This window comes from Drosophila melanogaster, chromosome 3L, assembly GCF_000001215.4.
Source record: "Drosophila melanogaster chromosome 3L".
NCBI classification, from domain to species: domain Eukaryota; kingdom Metazoa; phylum Arthropoda; class Insecta; order Diptera; family Drosophilidae; genus Drosophila; species Drosophila melanogaster.
The window spans coordinates 2,499,371-2,518,730 of record NT_037436.4 but is presented as its reverse complement, the minus strand read 5'-3'; the positions used below and the strand labels follow the sequence as shown (position 1 = coordinate 2,518,730).

The window sequence follows — 19,360 nt, the reverse complement described above, 5'->3', positions numbered from 1 at the left end:
TTCCTGCGTTCCTGGAGTCCTGGTGACTGTTTACCCAGTTGTTCGCATAAGTTTCCGTTTGAGGCAAATACTGCAATTTATAGCCGTTGCGTGCGATGTGTGACGTTCCTACTAATTCGGTGGGTAAAGCCGGGGTGATAAAGATAAATAGGTGAAGAGCCCGGGTGTTTTTATTTGCCACGTTGATTGCCTGCAAGTGGGAATGCATTCACTTTGCTCGGGCAAAGTTTCTGCAAAAGTTTGCATTTTAGTAGCAAGTTATGGAATTTTTATCCTCCAAATGGGAGTTTTTTTTTTTCCCCCCAGCATTGAGTTGTGTGAGTTGTGTGGGCGAGTTGTGCCCAAAATTATATTTAAAACAGTTTTTATATTCATATTTGTGTATGCAGAGCACTTAAGTTGTTGGCATCTGGTGGCGGCACACCGCGCCCTGAAAAAAAAGGAATGAAAAAAATTGAAAGTGAAGGAGGCAAATAATGTAGGCAGGTAACTTTCGCTTCGAGCTGATTAAAGGTAGAAAAGTTTTTCATTTTTCTGTTGATTCTTCGAGCGTTTAATTACCTCAATTTCCTGCACAATCTACCAATGAATGGGCAAATGCAAAACGTTGCTGCTGGATGTTGGAACAGTTTATCGCATTGTTGCCACTTGAATCGAATGGGTTTCCAATTGAACGTTGCTCATACGCCATGTTGATACTGTTGACATTGTTGTTTCCATTTTCTTGTTCATATGCGGGACAACACACAGCCGCCCACACTCGTCCTGGAATATAATTGTTGCCAAGTTGTCATTTTTAACATTGTCATCGTGCTCGCTGCTCACTGCTCCTGCCACTCCACTCCCCTTGATGTCCTTTGTCGTCCTGTTATCATCCTGCGTTTGTGATTTTTCTTGCTGCATACTTTGGTGCGCACGCAGTAAATATTGTTCCCGCCTGATTGTTGTTTCTGCCGGAGTTCTGTAGCTGCTGTGGAATTTGTGCTCTTCCCGTACGTGTTCGCCATGATAAAATGGGGTTTTTCAATTTTCATAGTTGCCCTGGCGAATGCGATTCGCTTTGCCTCGCCCGCCTCTGTGCATTCAAATTGATATTGTGTATGATTGAGAGCTAAACGGGTTAACCTCTGATGTGTTGGCCCGATTTATGCAGATAAATCCGAAACGATAATGGCACCAAACAATTGAAAAGTCAGCCGCAGAGGTTTTTCCATGCATATGCGCAAGAAATATACAGAAATATTTAATAGTCACTTTAAAAGAATACGATTATATTCGTATGTCCTAAAAGTATCTTATTGACACTATGATACGGCAAAAAAAAAAAGTCATTTTGATAACCGCACCCACTGCAAACACTAGCCAATTTGGGATATATATCTCGCCTTAAACACGCACATCCTCACATTATCCTCGTCATAGCTCACCTTGACTTGGTTTTGGCCAACAACTTCCACAGTGTTCTCCGCTCCACTCCGCCAAAGACAAAAGTGACTTTGAAAAGTGCTGGCAAACTGGACGAATGCAGGATGGAATCTAGTCCAGCGCCTCCCAATTCGAGCCAACTGCTATTAATAAACGAAAATGCTCGTTTTAAAACTCACGAATGACTAAACATAAATTCTGTTAAATTTATCACAACAATGGAGGGCTAACCGAGTCAGACACATGACGTCATTGTGGGCCAGGGCCACAGCCAGGAGCAGCACATGGAAAACTCACTCGGAGAGCGAGTTTTCCCATAGGGAAAACGAACGAAGCGAACGAAGCCCGCTCTTGAGTGAGTTTAATCCGCTCTCAGTTTGTGGGACAAGGCTTTTGCATTGCGGTTTCCCGCTGGCCGTTGTTATTTAAATTAATTATAAATGTATGACGAAACAATGAGCAGACTGACCTTGTTTGCGGCTCTCTGTGCAAACGCTTTTTAATGGCACTCTCCATATGTCTGTTGCTTTTTTCCTAATCAACTTGTGCTCCAATAAATAGGAAAGGAAAAGTGTTGGAGCGCACACACTTCCATTTCTGCGTTTTCCGGCTTTTCCGCCTTTGTGTTTACTCGGCACAAACGGAGAATTCCAAGCGTCGCATAATTGCATTTGTCTTTCGCATTTTATTTTCGCCGCAACTACAATGGGCAAAAGGAGTAGTTTCGTGGAGAGAACTCTTTTGTCATAGAAATAGTCGTTCGAAATCTTAACCAATATAGATTATAGATATGACACTGCAATATTTTATAAACTTGCATACATTTTTGAATGTTCTTAAAGTTTGATGCCCATTGCCAGATTTTTTTTCCTTTCGTAATTATTTTCCCGCTGCCGTCGACGATGAAACTTTGTCATCGCTATTTCGCTCGTCACACGCGGCGTATGCGTAATATTTTGTTATGCATGCAACTGCGTTTCGCTTTGGGCAACCTGCAGAGGTGTGGCTAAAAAAGGAATCGGGGTGTCCCACATTCCCAAGCAATTAAAAACGGTAGCGTGTTATTTTTATTTTAATTAAAAAGCCATAACTCTATGCTAATTCCTTTTTCGTTTTTCCTGGCTGAGGGGATCATTTGTGAAGGGAGGAGGGCTTACCTCGGACCAAATCCCTCCACCTCCACTGGCAAACCCCTCTCGTAAGCCGCTTAGTTAGCTGCTGGAATACGTTTTGCAGTTTTTGTTTGGACCATTTCAATTGTTTTTGTTGATTGTTAGTTTTGTCCAAGTGGTCACGAAATAGAGAGAAGTATAGAGATTTCGTTTGCAAATCGCTGGCTAATTGTTTTATAGCATTTTATTGGATTGCATTGGGGCTATCGAAACATCCAAATTGTTTTTCAATGGACCACCGCTTTCAATCGAAACCAGCGTCAACTGTTTGCAGTATCGTTGAATTTTAGGCCATTTGCAATATGTTTTTGAAGCCAAGCTAATTACAGTTTGCTGCGCTGCGTGTGAAAATGCCAATTGCAATTGCAATTACATAAATGCACTGCAACTCCGCTGGAAAACTCATTTAAATGCATGGTGTATCTGTGTGTCAGCACCTGAGGGGGAAAATGGAAAAGTGGAAAAGCGGGAAAGTGCCCACTTTGTGCCGTTACTCGACTGTTTGTTGTTGCCTCACTGTCTGCCACTTGGCTCTCATTATCAACAACATAATCAACCACTTGCAACTACTAAGGCTCTGTGTGTTAGTTTCAATGATTAGCCGTGTTCTGAATGCACTGGAAGAAAACTATTTCCCATTGAATTTGGCACTAAAAGGTATGACAGAAAGTGTCATTTATTCACATAAATACCTAATAATACACCCACAACTCTGAAAGGTATATAATATATATAACTTACAATTCCTTTAATTGAATGTACCTTTTTTCTGGATAAACAAACAAATTAGATTTTTATTCCTGCTTCAATTTCTCCCGGTGTGTGGGCTCGTCCTCGTTGTCGTTGTCGCTGGCAATTGTTGGTAGTAATTAACAAACACTGCGATGTGTAGATATCCACCTTACACGTGACGTCACGCACAAGTGAGAGTGACAAACACTTAAACGTTAAATGCACCCAGCTAACTGAACTGAACTGAGCTGACAACTGTCTGCCTGCTCTGGCTGTGCTACCTGTTTTCCTCACTTCAGGTGCCATTGCGTGTGCAACACGGCGTATGCGACATAACTTTTCACCCGATTTTCCACCCAACTCGCTTGGGGCTACGTGCCCGTGTAAGCGTGCATGTTTAATTTGGCATTGCGTACTTTGCGGCGCTGGCTGCATTTTCACTCAGTCCTCAGGTTTACTATTTTATTACGTGCAATTAAAGGGCGTCTTGTTATTAATTTAAAATGAAATGACGGAAAATTATCAGCTTAGAACTAAAAATAAAACATTCTATTGGGCGTGCTCAAGAATTCGCGAACTATGTTACAAAGCTATTAGCCGTCTTTTAAACCGAAGACCGTCTTCTTCAAGAGTTAGCTTGTTAAAGTATTTAATTTAAGCATATCTGCGATTGAAACCGATTTGAGGTAACAAATTGGTAATTGGATGCGAAAAATGGAACTGGTTGCCTGGGAACTGGGAACACCAACCGCTGGATGGTGTGAATTAAAAGTGCATTACATTTTAATTGCACGCACTTGTCGACCGTTGGGCTCTCCACTTAATTACTGTTATTATTATATGCACTTTAATTTTATTTACATGCTCGTTGCGTTCGCAACGTTTATAAATCTTTAAGCGCCTCATGTTATAGTATGCATTTATTTGTATTATTTAAAATGATTTGCATGTTTTCGTAAATATTTCATAATTTTGCATTTCTCACATTGTTTAATTTTATTTATTTATCGTAAATTGCCTGTTTCTGTTGTGCTTGTGTCCTGTCCTGCATCCTGTATCCTGTCTGCGTAGCATTTTGGAAAACAAAATCAGGTTGGTCCTCTGTCTATTCTGTGCATTCGTCGCCTTAAATTCATCTTGATCCAAAGAGGAACGTTTGCTAAATCTCTATGTTTTATCTGTTCTTGTTCTTGATCCGCAACAGACAACAGTCGCTGCTGTCGGACGAACAGGCCAAGGAAGTCGAGCAAATACTCAACGCCGCCCCCAGCGTGGGCGTGGCAGTTGCTACCGTTGTTGCCACAGCAACATCGCCGACCAGCATCAAGAATCTCATTGAGGATTTGCCCGGGCAATCGGCAGTCGCCGCCAGCGCTGCCAACGGGGAGCAGGACATTCAAATCGCAGCTGTCCCAGCAATTGTCGAGGAGGACGAGGACGAAGAGGAGGACTTCCCGGAGGACGACGAGGAGGACCACGCCAGGGCCGATTTTGATGCCAACGGCGGTGACGCTGACGGCGATTCCGATGACGTTGAAGCCGTGGACATTGTGGGCTATGGCCATGCATCCACAGCTCTGAATGCCACCTTCGTCAAGGCCGACAGCACAGAGACAGAGACAACCACCACTACACCTTCGACAGCAACCACAGCCACCACTCGCCACGACGACGACGAGCCCGAGTGGCTAAGGGATGTCCTAGAGGTAGCTCATATCAGGCTTGCTATAGAAATGTATAATACCACAATTGTCTCCCCTTAGGCACCCAAGCGCAGCCTAGAGAACTTGCTTATCACATCCGCCACTTCGTCCAGAGCACCTGGTCAGCGTGAAGAGCTGGAAAACGGCTACGATCTACATGAGAAACATTCCGATCTCAATCAAACGTATATTACTGGTGGGGAATCACTGCACGAGTCGATAGTTTCCGTGGAGTCCACGCAATCGGATGCCACACTCAATCAGACCACGACCATCGACGACAGTATCATCTCCAGCAAGCACAATTCCACCTACTCCCTGGCAGATGCCGAACAGGCCACCAGCTCTACGGTTTTGAGCACTGGCGTTACCGAACTCGACGACAGTCAGTACTACATACCAGAATATCCGCCAGTTAGAAGCAAGGAGGTTCTCGTAGAGGCCGGAGTCCATTACTTCGAAGATGGCAACTTTTGGATGGAAGTGCCTGGTGAGTTGGTCATTCTTTTCTATGAAGCCTTCAGCGACTTATTTCATTTCTAATATTTAACAGGTCTCTTAGACTTTGACGACGACGACTGCTCTTATCCGCCCATCACTGTACGCAAGAATCCCAAGGTTCGCTTTAGTTCCGGACCCATCCACGTGTACTCGACTTTTTCCGTAAACGACTACGATCGCCGGAATGAAGATGTTGATCCGGTGGCCGCTTCGGCGGAATACGAGCTCGAAAAGCGCGTGGAGAAGATGCATGTCTTCCCCGTGGAATTGATGAAGGGTCCTGAGGGTCTGGGTCTCAGTATAATTGGTATGGGCGTTGGCGCCGATGCAGGCTTAGAGAAACTAGGAATCTTTGTGAAAACCATTACCGACAACGGCGCAGCAGCCAGAGACGGTCGCATTCAGGTGAGCGTTGGTTTTTCTCATTAAGTCGGTAATGAAGTAACCATTTTACTCTGATTCCCAGGTCAACGATCAGATTATCGAGGTGGACGGCAAGAGTCTCGTGGGCGTTACACAGGCATATGCAGCATCAGTACTGCGCAATACTTCCGGTCTAGTCAAATTCCAAATCGGACGCGAGCGCGATCCTGAAAACTCTGAGGTAGCCCAGCTCATACGACTGAGTTTGCAGGCCGATCGTGAAAAAGAGGAGCGCTTGAAGCGGTTAGTCAGTTAGGGATACGGCTAGTCAACCGATATTAATTGAACTAAAGTTATTTCAGCCAACAAGAGGAGTACCTGCGCCGCACTCTCGACTATTCCGAGGACTCCACTCAGCCGGTTTCGGCCAACTCGAGTGTCTGCGAGGGACCCTCGAGTCCCGTCCAAGTGGAACATCCAATGGAGGTGGAGGCCACCCACTCGCAGGAGGTAGAGTCGCTCAAGCGGCTGCTACAGGAGGTAAGGATTCTAGGGCGTCCTAGGACCGCCAATCCCGGAAAGAATCTCTCTTACAGCCGTGCTTAACTTGTGTGTTTGTGTGTTCTCTTCTCTCTCCTTTTGCTGAATTTCAAAATTGTGTGGATATTGAAATGCAGCACAAAGCGGTAATTGGATTTGAAAATATCATTGAAAACAAAATTTTAGATACTCAAAAAATTGTAGAGCACATTCTTAAAACACTTTGATACCTATTTAGTTTTTTTTTTTAGTTGAGATGTTTGTTTTAGGTTCGATGAATGAGTTAAATAATCAATTGTATTTAGTTGTTTCTAGTTTTTAGTATACTTATTATTTTCCCATTATTTGTTTTTATTTTCCCAGAGCGAAATGGGTTGCCTGGTTAAAGAGGAGATTATTCAAAATCTTAAACGAAAGGTTTGTTTTCTGTTATTTTATTTATTACTTACCTAACATCATCTCATCCATCAATTGCACAACCTTTTTTAAGAGTAAAGTACGGTATACTAATATATTTTTACACATTCCCAGCTGGTCAAGCTCGAGACGACGGGCAATGAGAACGAGCTGCTTAGCGAGCGACTGCGGCAAAGCGAGCGGGAGCTGGGCAATATCCGGAAGGAGGCGGCCAACCTGCAGAACATGCTCCAGCAGTCGCAGGGTCAGTATATGGCGCTGGACAAGAAGTACAACAAGGCCAAGCGGCTGGTCAGGGAGTACCAGCAGCGAGAGCTGGACATGTGCCATCGCGAGGAGTTCTACCAGCAGCTGCTCCAGGAGAAGGACACCGAGTACAATGCGCTGGTGAAGAAGCTGAAGGATCGTGTGATTAATCTGGAACACGAGCTGCAGGAGACGCAGCGCAAGGCCGGTTTTCCAGTGGGCCTGCCCTACGATAGTGCCACTCTGAAGTTGACGCCCCAGATGATGCGTAAGACGCCGCCAAAGCCGCTCTTCCACAAGCTCGAGACGGAGCTGTCGGATACGGAGATATCAGATCTCTCACCCGACGGCGATGGCGTTAAGACAGCCACTGTGGAGCGTAAGGTTCCGGTCAAGGACGAACTGGATGCGGCAGTGCCGCAGCACGAGCTGCTGGATAACTCGATTAACAAAACCAAAATCGATCTGGGTAAGTCATCACCATAAGATATTCTCTTACCCAAGCACCTTTTACTCATTAACTACAAGAATGTCATGGGTTTTAAAGAAAGTATGCTTTGAATATCACAAGTGCACTGTCGTTAAGGATATTCTTTTTTAACTTTAATCCAAATGAGTTTCGTTACTTATTCAATGCTAAAGTTAAGAACCATGATAATCCTGTTTTAAGTGAGCGTTACGTTCTTTGTGCTTTGAGCTTTGAACTGCACCTGAGTTAAAGATTCGACCACTGCTCCTCCTCTTCATTTCCCTTTGCTACTTTCTTCTTTTGTGCTCCGTCATTGTCATTCTGTGCTAATTGTTATTCTCTTTCTTTCCATTTCTCTCGATTTTATTTGATCTCTGTGTGCCGTCTGTTCACGTTCGTTATATCGTTGTTCATGTTTGTATTACGTTCTTTGCTCGTTGTGTTCTTGTGACTGCCACGCCTACACGCTGCGCCCTCATTTTGCCCTCCAACTTCAACAAATCGAAAAAACCAAAATCAATTCGAAAACAACACCAAATCAAACCAAAATCGCACCCTGCCAATTGAAATCGGTTTTAAAACAAAAGCCTCCCGTGGTGGTTTAGCCAACCGCCAGTTGCCCTCAGCAAATGGAAACAGTAGCACATCGAATGGAGCCGCCGTTGATCTTGGCCAGCTTTCGAATGGGAATCTGCTCAAGCGCAGCCGGAGCAACAGTCGCAGCTCGGACTGCACGCTGGATGACACGGATGAGGAGGAGGAGCGAGAGGGCTCGGCATTGAACCTAGCAGGCGCTCCTGTCGCCCATGAAACCATCAGTCTCTCCAATGGCAACTCGCATCTGCTGGCCAACGTGAATAATCTGCTGCAGCACCATCCGCCGGCAATGGCCACAGTGATCGCCACACCTTCAAATGGCCACCTGGGCACCACCACGCCCATTCTGTTGAACTCCACCTCCTCCGCCTCGTCCAGTTCGTCCAACCAATCGACGGCACGTGAGGCACAGATCAACCAGCTGTATGCCCAGGTGCACAAGGATCCCAGCAAGCAGCAACATCAGCAGCAGCAGCAACAACAGCAGCAGGCCCAGGCCGTGACCACCAGTATTCCTAGCATTTTCAAGAACGCTTTGGGTTCTCCGGCGGACAATGGACTCAACGACTTTCATCGCGGCAGCATGACCACCTTTGGAACAGGTCCAGCCACAAGCAGCAATCGTGATCTCAACAGCTCGTACGACTCTATCCTGGGCTCCAACGATAAGCTAGCGGAGAACGATCCCGCCGAGAGTTGGATGTATCCCAGCAGGAGGCGAGTGGCACCGAATGGCAGCAAAGTCCCACTGCCAGGATCCAGCTTTACTGATCAACTCAACCAGGCGCTGTCCGATCGAGAGAGGTGGGTTATGGATCCATAAAGAGTTGGTGGGACAAGGAGTATTAAGCTCTCGAATGTGATTTCTTTAGAACTAGCTACTTTTATTTACTTGAAAGATCTAATTAGTACTAGGATACAAAACAATTTATTTCTCACAGTTTTGTGCAACAATTTTTTTTTACAATTATTATGACGAGCTTGAAACATGTTAGAGGGGAAAACTAGCAAATGGATTTAATAATAAATTATGAACTCTGTTATACGGTTGCTCGTGCTTTGCAGGCGACTCGGCGATGGATCCTCGCGACATTCTAGCGACGATTACACGGAGATTAACAAGAGCCAGAGCGCCGCGGCCATCAACTGCAAGACGCTGATCAACGAGATCCGCCAGGCGGTGAACGAAGCACAGCCCAAAGGTGAACTATGACCAATCCAACCAACCAACTAGACCAGCACAATCCTCCGATTCTCTCTAGCAAGACCGTAGACTAACCCGTAGATCGAACCCAATCCCCAAGAGAGCAAAAGACGTATCATGATCATCATCTCATTTCATACAGATCTGTACATATGTTTTACTGTTCAAAAGACTTACTTAACTAATCCAACACCGTTGTTTCGTTATAACCATTTTTAATATGCGAAGGTTTTTGAGAGTTCATTGCAGCTGTTTATCCGTTTACATTACTCGCATTTCCCCATATGTATATCTCTATAAATATCTATGAATGTCTAAGCTAATCCGTTCAACCGATACCATGTGCTCTGCGTCGCAATGCCAATGGATCCAGTGCGATCTTACTAACTCTGACTTTTCTATCTCTCCGCTTCTTTCTCTCTCGACTAACCCATAACCCGCAATCGTTCCAAAGTTAAACAAGTCGTTCCACAATCACTCTCCCCGCCCGGCACAGTGCCCTGGCAGCAGCAGCACCACCAGCAAATCCAGCAGCAGCCGTCCGCCCACACCACCGGTCCGCCGTCGCCCACCAGCATGTCCTCGGGCTGCTCCTCGCCCGGATACTCCCCCAGCCGCACCCTGGACCTGTCCGGTTCCAGCTCTAGTTTCTCCGATCGCAAGGCGATGGCAGCGGGGTATACCTACAAGGGTGGCCCTGTTCATGAATGGACCAAGGATCAGGTACGTCCAAGGATACTACATCACTCTGCTATATCCTCTTTAATGACTCCTTAACGGCACACTAGGTGGGACACTGGCTGATGGGCATCGAGCTGGAGCGTTACATCCCCGTCTTCAAGGAGAATAACGTGGAGGGCGGAGCTCTTCTTACCCTGGACTCAAAGGACTTCAAAACCTTGGGTATCTGTGGCGACGACAAGCATCGTCTGAAGAAGCGTCTTAAGGACCTGAAGGCCAACATCGAGAAGGAGCGCAAGGATATGGAGAGGGAGCGAAGGGAGCGCGAAAAGGCCATACGCAAGGCCGAGAAGAAGGCGGCCAAAAAGAAGTAGTTGAATTCTAGTTGATAAGCATCAAAGTAGCCAAAAACCAAAAGCATACGCAGTATATATTGTAGTCTATATACATACATGCATACACAACACACACAAGGAAAACACGCGCGTATATATAAACATATATCTATTCGGTTATATATTTATATGCATGTAATGATAATATAATTTATTTGTACAACATACATCTATTATACATACGTACTACATTTTAACCTATCGAACCTAATGGCAACTAGACGTAATTATTCTAAAAGAAAGAAAAGCAAGAAAAGCAGCAAGTAGCAGATCAGGGTCAGGAGTGGTAGTGTAGCAGTAGATCTCGGTTAGAAATGACCCCGAATCCCACACTCAAACCGGGCCCAATATCCAACCGATGGCACTCAGACTTTCCCGACTAAAAATCGAACTCACAACCAAAAGAAGAAGCTAAGTAACTAACAAGAAGGCGTTGGACTGACTGATTTTATGATTAATTTAAAAAGAAAAACAAACAAAAGGAATTCTTTTTTAAGCCAACCAAAACCAAAATGAACCATTTGAATTGGAGTTGCAAACAAAAGCATATAGAACACTTAAGGAATTCGCTGAACAGACTTGAACGGTGTAAGAGCTGCTTCAAATAAAATACGGAATATAAGGTTAATATTGTAATAACGTTTAAGTTAATGCAAGGCAGCACCCAAGGGAGTGTCTCGTTTTTCTAATTATTAATCTGTGTAATTTAATGACTAGCGCATATTCAATAATATTCAATTCTAGATATACATATACATATGTGTGTGCAACAGTTATATGTCAAGACATTTACGGAACGTACTGTACTATCCCCTAAAAATTAATGCTAAAGTATTGTACTGTATGCTATGCCTGAAAGTCATTTAAGTACTTAAGTGTAGAGAAGCTAGTGGAAGTGTGTGTTTTCTGTTACCAACCGGGCTGCCAGGAAACTAACTAACTAACTGAAATGCAGTCGGTTACATTTCGAGCAGTTTCAGCAGCCAAATCAATGCAAAGTGTCCACCCAAATTTGTTAAGCAGCCAAAAAAGAAAAAGGAAGCAAGCAGCTTCAAGAGCGATTTCTATTCGTTAGCAAGTATGTCTGTGTGAATGGGCGTGATTGTAGCTTTAATTTCAATTTACTTTTTGTATAAATATTTATGGAACCTTTAGTATTCGTATTTCATATTCTTAGTTGTTTGTATTTACTTCGTGTGTACTTGTGTTGTGTACGTAGTTTTATTTACCTTATAATTTCGAAATGTTGCAATAAAACCGCATACATATGCCGGTGTATGTATAACAAATCAAGGCTCATTCTACTTATCAGATAGCATCTGGTTGAATAATTCGACTCCCTGTGAATGCAACACCACCTAATCGAGGGCCACAACAATCCAACCGACTTTGATTTATCGAGGAAAAACCAAATTTAGCAACTAGTCCTTGGTTGATTACCAATTAGCATATAATACTTATCAACATACGTATATACGAATACTCTCTTCTCTCTATCACTCTGTCTCTATTTGACTTTAAGACCCCGGCCGCGGCCAGAAGGAGACTCCATCCCACCGGAATGGAGGATCCTGTGGACCTGACGGCCGGCAGCGCATAATCACCGCATGTGTCTCACTCGTCTCGTCGCAAGTCCTTAATATAGCTTTTGAAAAGCTCGCCTCTAAACAGTGCCACCAACGAAAACAAAAGAAAATCAACCGTTATTACTTACGAAAAAACGATAAAAAAAACACCTTTAAAAACGAATAACTAAATCAGTAAATTCAGAGGCGGCTCGCCTGCGATTTTGAACGCAAACTTCCGGTTTTTCTGGGCATCCGGCCTTTCGAAAAACCGGTTTCAGATCGCAAGCGTGCCGTATTCCAAGATAATTGTTATTTTTTTGAATATGTACCTCGGTTAAAGTTTATTTTTGGGTAATTGTTTGTAAGCGTTTTTTACACCATCAAAAAAGAAAAGAAAAAAATGCAAAAAAAAAAACTAACAATCAAAAACCAGTTTGAAATTCGTAAAATTAATGATACAAGTAATTTAGCTGTTGCCCCGAAATTCTTAAAGAGTAGGGGCCAGTCGCATAACATAAAAAAAAACGAAATGTTTGAGCCTACGGAACACATTCGTGCCTTTTTCATTGCGAAAAACCGTCCCAGAACCAGAATAACCGATCAGAGGATGCGAATGCCATCTATTCGGGTCTCCAGTGGATACCGTCAGCATCCGAAATCGTAGAGCCCGAGATTCTCTGTCACGAATACGTTGAAACACCTAAATCCCGCAAATGCCTTAAATCAAGAAAATTATATTACCCATTAGATATCCAACATTACTCAGTTCGCTTGTAGGTTTTGAAGCATTTTCGAAATACATATTTTAGTTCTCCGTTTGCAAACAAAGTTGACTGGATTTTGTGTCCCCGACACGTAGAGGTGTGAATTTATCTGGAGTTTCCACAAACCATTTCTCTCTTTTGAAATATTCCGAAAACGTTCTTCATTTCTTTATGTTTTCCCAACATTCGCTTCGTATTTGAGTTGGTCCTTTTTTTGTTTCGTCCTATCAGTTCGGTTTCTATATTGGTTTGTTCAAATCTATTGCAGTTTGTGTATTTTTTGAGTGTACTGTTTATATTTGCAATAAAATTAAGGCGGTCCCAGGAGATAATTAATACTTGGGCCAATCCCCAATGAGGTGGAATTAAAAAGATATTTATACAACTATACAAAATAATCTATTCGTCGATTGGTCAGCTTGCTTCAATCTCTGTTGCCATTTTATTGATACTTTCACGCATATAAATTGGAAATTAGATTACCCTTCCCTCAAATTATAAAAACGGAATTGGTCAGCGCAAAAAGTATTGTGAAGGTTTATAAAAGAAACACTACACTTAGCAATTAATGCGACTAGCCAATTATTATTGATGACAGCACTGCAATTAGCTAAACAAGTAAATTGAAAAGTAAAAATCGCAACCAAATCTTTCAAATCATGGAAAATAATAAATCTCAAAATCAGTGCTAATAAATATACTCTGAAATAAACCTAAATATGAAATGAATTTCTTGTTTACTCGCCTGACAATCTCTTATCTGTAATCCTGTTTTAAAAACAACATCTTAATGGGTTTGTTGTACTGCACAAGCTGGGAAAATGGGAAAGTCAGTCGAAAATCGAACATAGGAAGATATGTACATACATGCTTCATGGGAAGAGGCCACCAACAGATACAAAATTCGGAGACTGAGTCTCGAATCTTCCACGGAAACATGAATGGAACATTTTTAAACATTCGTGGGGTTTTTTCTTATCATCTGGGAATTTTCCACTGACTTGGGTTGCCTGCATCTTGCGCAGAGGTCAGTTTTTATGGTCTCTAACTAATGTTTCGATTTTGGTTGGATAAAATATGATTATTCAGAGTATTCAAACCTCGGCTTTGTTTCCATTTAAATATAGTTCTCACGGAATCTTGTTTTGATTAAATTTCTGCCTACGGTTGATAAGTGAAATTGAAAAATACTTTTACGAACAGAGAACTTAGAAACATATATATGTACTATTTTTTCGATTCCGAAATTGATTATTACTCGAAAACAGCAAGTGTCTAGTAAGAGTAATAGCATTTTCCTTGATAAACTGTAAGCTGTAATTTTTTAACTGTCTGGGTATTCAAATAATATTGTGCATTTCCATGTGCATCTGATGCTGATTGCACTTTTGCGTAATGCTATCAAAGTTGTTTACAGGAATAATACTATGCTATTGCCATCAAAGTCACTGCGACTAAGCGCACACGACAAATATGTGCCCCCCCATGAAGTGATAAGCTCTTTCATGTTGCATCCTTATCAGTGTTGATTTTATTTTCACACTTTTTTCAGGCTTATTGTTTTGCTAAAGATCTCATTATTAGGTTAAGTACTTACGGGTGCGACTGGGATCTGCTTGGCAAATCCCTTATCGCAGTGATGAATGGGTTGCTGGGTGATTCAAAAGCGATTCCATATTACAACAGACCAAATCGTGTTGATCCCAAGGTGTCTGATGACCTGGTAAAACTTTCCGACTAGCCAACTGATAAGCCAAGTCAGAGGTTAGTGTACGAATTATAGAAAATTCTCGGCAAGTGGCATGTTTTTGAAAATGATTTAAAAATAGATTCACAGATTATTTTGCTTGGCGAATATTGTGTTTCTTAAAACAATTGACAAATGACAATATTTCTCTATAAAGTTGACTTAATTCACTTGTGCTTCCCAGGTGTTTCTCAAAGAGCTATACCATATCATATCAGAAGTCCATAAAAATCTTATCGTAAACACTTTTGCGAAATCATTTATGGTCCTCTCTCACGTTTCTTATCGAATGTGTAACTAAAAGAGTTGTTTTCCTTCTCCGTCACACACTTTCTTTTAAATATTTAAATTTGCTCAATTCAATTAGTTAGGAGCAACGATTCCGGCAATATTCGCGCTAAACGATTTCAAATTGAATGCTGAACAACCAGCGCCGGCAGAGGCTCGACAGAGCGTCGCTCTGCATCCCCGAGATTCCGATTTCGATTCCGAACCCAAATCCGAAGCCGAATCAAAGTCAGAAACAGAATCTTTTCCTGAAGCAGTACGACGTCGACTGCGCCGGAGCTCCAGTTTATAAACCCTCGTCCACCAGACGGCAGCGTTCACTTTACAATCAGCGGTCGAGCAGGCAACAAACGTGAAGAAAGTGCACATAGTACCATACCACATATATGTGCATACCATATCATCGAGTTCTGGACGCGGTCATAAAATATCATTTGTGAAACGTAACGAGATTACAAAAGGAATTCCAGTTCCAGATTTCTAAATTAGTTTTGATTCGCGAAATAGAAAACGTGCACAGTTGATTTTATCATAACTTGAAGCGCGAAATTCACATTTGCATAACCAGAAGAAGCGCGTCCGAGGCGATTATATAATTGCAGTGTATTTCGATTGAGCAAGAGCATCTCCAACTTCAGCTGCACAATGACGGGTTACAAGGTGGCCAATGGCAATGGACACAGCAATGGAAATGGAAACACGAAGGGAACAAATGGAACCAATGGACACAGCAATGGACACAAGTCGGCGGACTACACCGCCCAGGAGAATCCCACGTAAGTGGGGAGAGTTGTTGGTTCGAAGTTCGAGCCGACATAAAAAGGGGGTATTATATCGGAGGCCCTCACGCCAGCGGCTCGTTAACTACAATCAGCTTTAATTGAAACTTCCAATAGTTCTGGCTTCAATGCTTCGCGGCTTCGCCTTAACCCCACTGCACTGCACCACCTGTCCTTCTGCACGCCCCTCTCCCTTCCTTCCATGCTAAAGCTTTTGTGACCCGCTTTTCAAGGGGCCAAATCGATATGGCCTTGGCTATCCAGTAGGCCCTGCCAGTAGCCTCACTCTATGACTGAATCAGTCATTTAGGAAACTCGCTTCGGCCTACAGGAAACCAAATTCAGGCACAGACTCCATCCAAAATTCGCTGCCTAGTACGTAGTTGTAAGGGCTAAGACCTCCAACTAACCCGCAGAATGTGCTCCCGCGACTGTTGCTCCGGACCAGGTGGCTCCAATCGAGGCAACACTTGCTCGGACAAGAAGGGCGCCAAGGCCGGCAGTCTCACTGGCGAGAAGATCATACCCACTCCACAGAGCCTGCTGTAAGTTGATTTTGGTGTCCAATTAGGCCTATCCTTAGCTGTCAGTCTGGTTCGTTCGTTCGTTCGATACCCAAAAACTATATCCCTCGGCCCCAAAATGTGTAACGCCAATTGCTGTTCGAATCCCAAAGGCAAGGCTGGCACCAAAACCGCCATCAATAATACAAATTGGCCAGATATCATACCAACTCCAGAAAGTCTGCTGTAAGTCCAAACTTTGTTTACTTCGGGCAATCTAAATCAAAATTCAAGTGACGGAGCTGGATCGTGTCCTTGATCTTTCCGCCGCTATCAAGAAACGAGCTCAACTTAGATCTCTTGAATTTGAATATAGACATTCCAGTATTCCAGGCTTATCAATTTTCGTCAGTCGACGCTGGCTACTCATTAAAATCCCATTCGAAGAATCTTTAATCTGCATATGATTATATGGAGTGGTTTCGCCTAGGTAGAAATACACAGTAGAAAACGTATATGTATTCGAAAGAGTCAAGTGTTCAGGAAATATTTTTTTAATTAACTAATTTCCTCATTATTTTAGAGTTAATATTTTTAGAGCACGTTTTAAGCAGCTGGGCGCTCTTCAGAGTGCCTTGTTTTAATTATTTATATTTTCTCTGTGTACCAAACATTTTGCTGATAAAAAAGCCAAGATTGCCAACTGCTTATGTAAGTGTTTAATGGCCAAGTTAACTGGGAAATCGGCTCCCGCTGATTGGCTGCGCAAAACGGGTGTGTTCCCTGATCTTGACATAGGCCTCCACTTCGTAATCTTTGCCTCAGATACGGGTAATTGGCCAATGGTTCGATAAAGAACGCAACTAAAACATGTTGCCGCATTGATTAATTTCGAAACTAGTTTCCATTCCGATGGAATCACAATGCTGAATATTGATGAAGCGGCGAAAAAGCCGCGTCGCGTGTTTAGATCAAATTTCCATAAATGTCTGGCTACTGAAAGACCAATTTATTAAGGAATTGTGAATAAAGTTCCCAATTAGTGCAAGTTATGCGTGATTATATGTTCCCGTCTTAATGACGCACTTTATGTTTACTGTTCGAAGGCCAGCTTTTGTTTTTTCCATGTAATACTGATAATGCTTAGCATCGTCTCATGCCCGGCTTATCAAATCATTTGAACTGATCCGAAAACAAACACGTGGGAGGTCGTGAGTTCAGTTTTGGTAACAACATCTTAACATAACTCGACTTGCAGTTCAAGTTCGAGCAATTTAACCCAGAACCAGGTGAATTCTTTATGGCTCTAATAGCACTTAATTGCTGTTTTCAAGTTACTCGATAATAGCAAGCGAGTCATGACAATGTTACCACATTCTTTTGATTGCCAAGAAAAACCATAAATGATAGGGGGTCCTTATCTGGATGCCTTCATATCCGTTTATCACAAACCTTTGCCAACCTACTCAGCAACAAATCTTTTCCACAATTGCAGCGGAAATGGAAAAATCCAATGCGAGCTTACGCACGAAGAGCTAAGAGCCCTTCGGGTTCTCAACGAAGACACGTTTGTAGACCAATTCTTCTGAGTTCTGTTTCTCTGTGTTCAATTGTCATTTACTTTATTATTAAAATACATGTATTCACAGTACTGTGATTGGCATAAGGCTGATAAGAATCTTCAAGAAGACACTTTCAGTTCTTCAAAGATATTCTTATCCATAAATTCGATTTTTGTTTTTGTCCTTTTTAAGAATATCTATGTAATTCGATAATGAATTCATGTGTCCATGATCTCTAAAGTTTTTAGTCTTCTGAGTTCTCACTGTATAATATTTGTGTTGTTTTCTTATCATATCATCGAACTGATTGTACATAAATGAATTATTTGTTTTGATAAAACTTCGATTGGTGAATTGAATCTAATTATATTCCTGTGTGTGGAACTTCATCAATTGGTAAATGTATCTTTTTTGTTCCCTCTGGGAATTCCATTCTTCATTTCATTGTTTACCATCGTGGCGAGTAGATAAAAAGGATCTCTGGCCTGTTAACATGTACCCACCCAAATTTATCGCAGTTCACTCGTATATTGTTTACACTTTTATTAGTTCAAAGATCACCCTGCAATACTCACCCAAACAAGATGTAAAACTAATTTTGGTTTTCGACAGGTATCCCTATGAGGTCATCGAGGAGATCGCCGACTTCATTACCAAGGGGTCCGGCATGCGCCCCAAGATCGGCATCATCTGCGGCTCTGGGCTAGGCTCATTGGCCGATATGATCCAGGACCCGAAGATCTTCGAGTATGAGAAGATCCCCAACTTCCCGGTATCTACAGTTGAGGGCCATGCCGGACGACTGGTGGTCGGCACACTCGAGGGCGCCACTGTGATGGCGATGCAGGGCAGGTTCCACTTCTACGAGGGCTATCCGCTGGCCAAGTGCTCAATGCCGGTTCGCGTGATGAAGCTGTGCGGTGTGGAATACCTGTTCGCCACCAATGCGGCTGGTGGAATCAATCCACGGTTCGCGGTGGGCGACATCATGCTGATGCATGACCATGTCAACATGCTGGGCTTTGCCGGAAATTCTCCGCTCCAGGGACCCAATGACCCACGCTTCGGACCCCGCTTTCCCGCCCTGGTGAACTCGTACAACAAGGACCTAATCAACAAGGCCATCGAGATCGCCAAGGCCATGGGCATAGAGTCCAACATTCACGTCGGCGTATACTCCTGTCTGGGTGGTCCCAACTACGAGACCATCGCCGAGCTGAAGGCCCTGCGCATGATGGGCGTGGATGCGGTGGGCATGTCCACCGTACATGAGGTCATCACTGCACGGCACTGCGACATGAAGGTATTCGCCTTCAGCCTCATCACAAATAAGTGCGCCACCGAGTACAGCGATAAGAAGGACGATGAGGCCAACCACGATGAGGTGAGTTCCTAGAGTCCTACTAGTTGATTAAATTAAGCCACTAACTTTCATGTTTATCACCATCTAGGTTATGGCTGTGGCCAAGAACAGGCAAAAGGCCTGCTGCGAACTGGTCTCCCGACTCATCCGGGAAATCCACTTGGCATCCGCTTAAGTAGCGAAGCGAAGAAGTAGCGTTGGATTCTAAATTTAAAAATAGTTAATTCTCTGAGCTCGCATCTAAGACTCACATGACACGGATTGTCCAAAATCTTACAGTATAGGCCTAGGGAATAGTTTAACTAAATTATGTAAAATAAACTAGCTATATCACAATTTCA

At 43.1% G+C, this 19,360-nt stretch overlaps 2 protein-coding genes and 2 long non-coding RNA genes across 19 annotated transcripts in view; 2 read left to right on the top strand and 2 right to left on the bottom strand.

Moving 5' to 3' along the window:
- Positions 1–13,486, top strand: part of Spn (Spinophilin) — a 49,048-nt gene extending 35,562 nt beyond the window's left edge. For 2 of the 11 annotated variants that reach the window (NM_001259642.1, NM_001259647.1), the window contains 12 exons: positions 4,401–4,421; positions 4,534–5,035; positions 5,093–5,522; positions 5,586–5,938; positions 6,000–6,199; positions 6,259–6,436; positions 6,800–6,853; positions 6,968–7,568; positions 8,156–8,969; positions 9,231–9,367; positions 9,866–10,092; positions 10,158–13,486. In NM_001259642.1, coding sequence (NP_001246571.1) covers positions 4,401–4,421; positions 4,534–5,035; positions 5,093–5,522; positions 5,586–5,938; positions 6,000–6,199; positions 6,259–6,436; positions 6,800–6,853; positions 6,968–7,568; positions 8,156–8,969; positions 9,231–9,367; positions 9,866–10,092; positions 10,158–10,424 — 3,784 coding nt within the window. In that variant the 3' untranslated portion in view covers positions 10,425–13,486. Of the gene's footprint in view, positions 1–4,400; positions 4,422–4,533; positions 5,036–5,092; positions 5,523–5,585; positions 5,939–5,999; positions 6,200–6,249; positions 6,437–6,573; positions 6,583–6,799; positions 6,854–6,967; positions 7,569–8,155; positions 8,970–9,230; positions 9,368–9,823; positions 10,093–10,157 lie in introns of all 11 variants that reach the window. The other 9 variants (NM_001259641.1, NM_001259649.1, NM_080516.3 and 6 more) reach the window with 9 other exon arrangements.
- On the bottom strand, positions 329–1,570 carry lncRNA:CR45170 (long non-coding RNA:CR45170). Its single transcript, NR_124763.1, has 3 exons — positions 1,428–1,570; positions 562–1,127; positions 329–430 (listed from the first exon to the last, which is right to left on the bottom strand). It is a non-coding gene; the product is annotated as a long non-coding RNA:CR45170 (long non-coding RNA).
- An 847-nt stretch (positions 13,487–14,333) lies between the features above and the next one.
- lncRNA:CR45425 (long non-coding RNA:CR45425) lies at positions 14,334–14,942 on the bottom strand. Its single transcript, NR_124762.1, has one exon. It is a non-coding gene; the product is annotated as a long non-coding RNA:CR45425 (long non-coding RNA).
- Positions 14,943–15,124: 182 nt separating this feature from the next.
- CG16758 (uncharacterized protein) lies at positions 15,125–19,359 on the top strand. 6 transcript variants are annotated; one of them, NM_001274401.1, is made up of 5 exons: positions 15,125–15,588; positions 16,008–16,136; positions 17,590–17,661; positions 18,269–19,040; positions 19,108–19,359. In NM_001274401.1, the coding sequence occupies exons 1-5, from the start codon at positions 15,458–15,460 to the stop codon at positions 19,192–19,194; spliced, it is 1,191 nt and encodes a 396-aa protein (NP_001261330.1). In that variant the 5' UTR covers positions 15,125–15,457; the 3' UTR covers positions 19,195–19,359. The 6 variants fall into 6 exon arrangements, with proteins under 6 accessions (NP_001261330.1, NP_647727.2, NP_001246569.1 ...); NM_139470.4 differs by lacking the exon at positions 16,008–16,136; NM_001259640.2 differs by lacking the exon at positions 17,590–17,661.
- The last annotated feature ends 1 nt before the right edge of the window (position 19,360 follows it).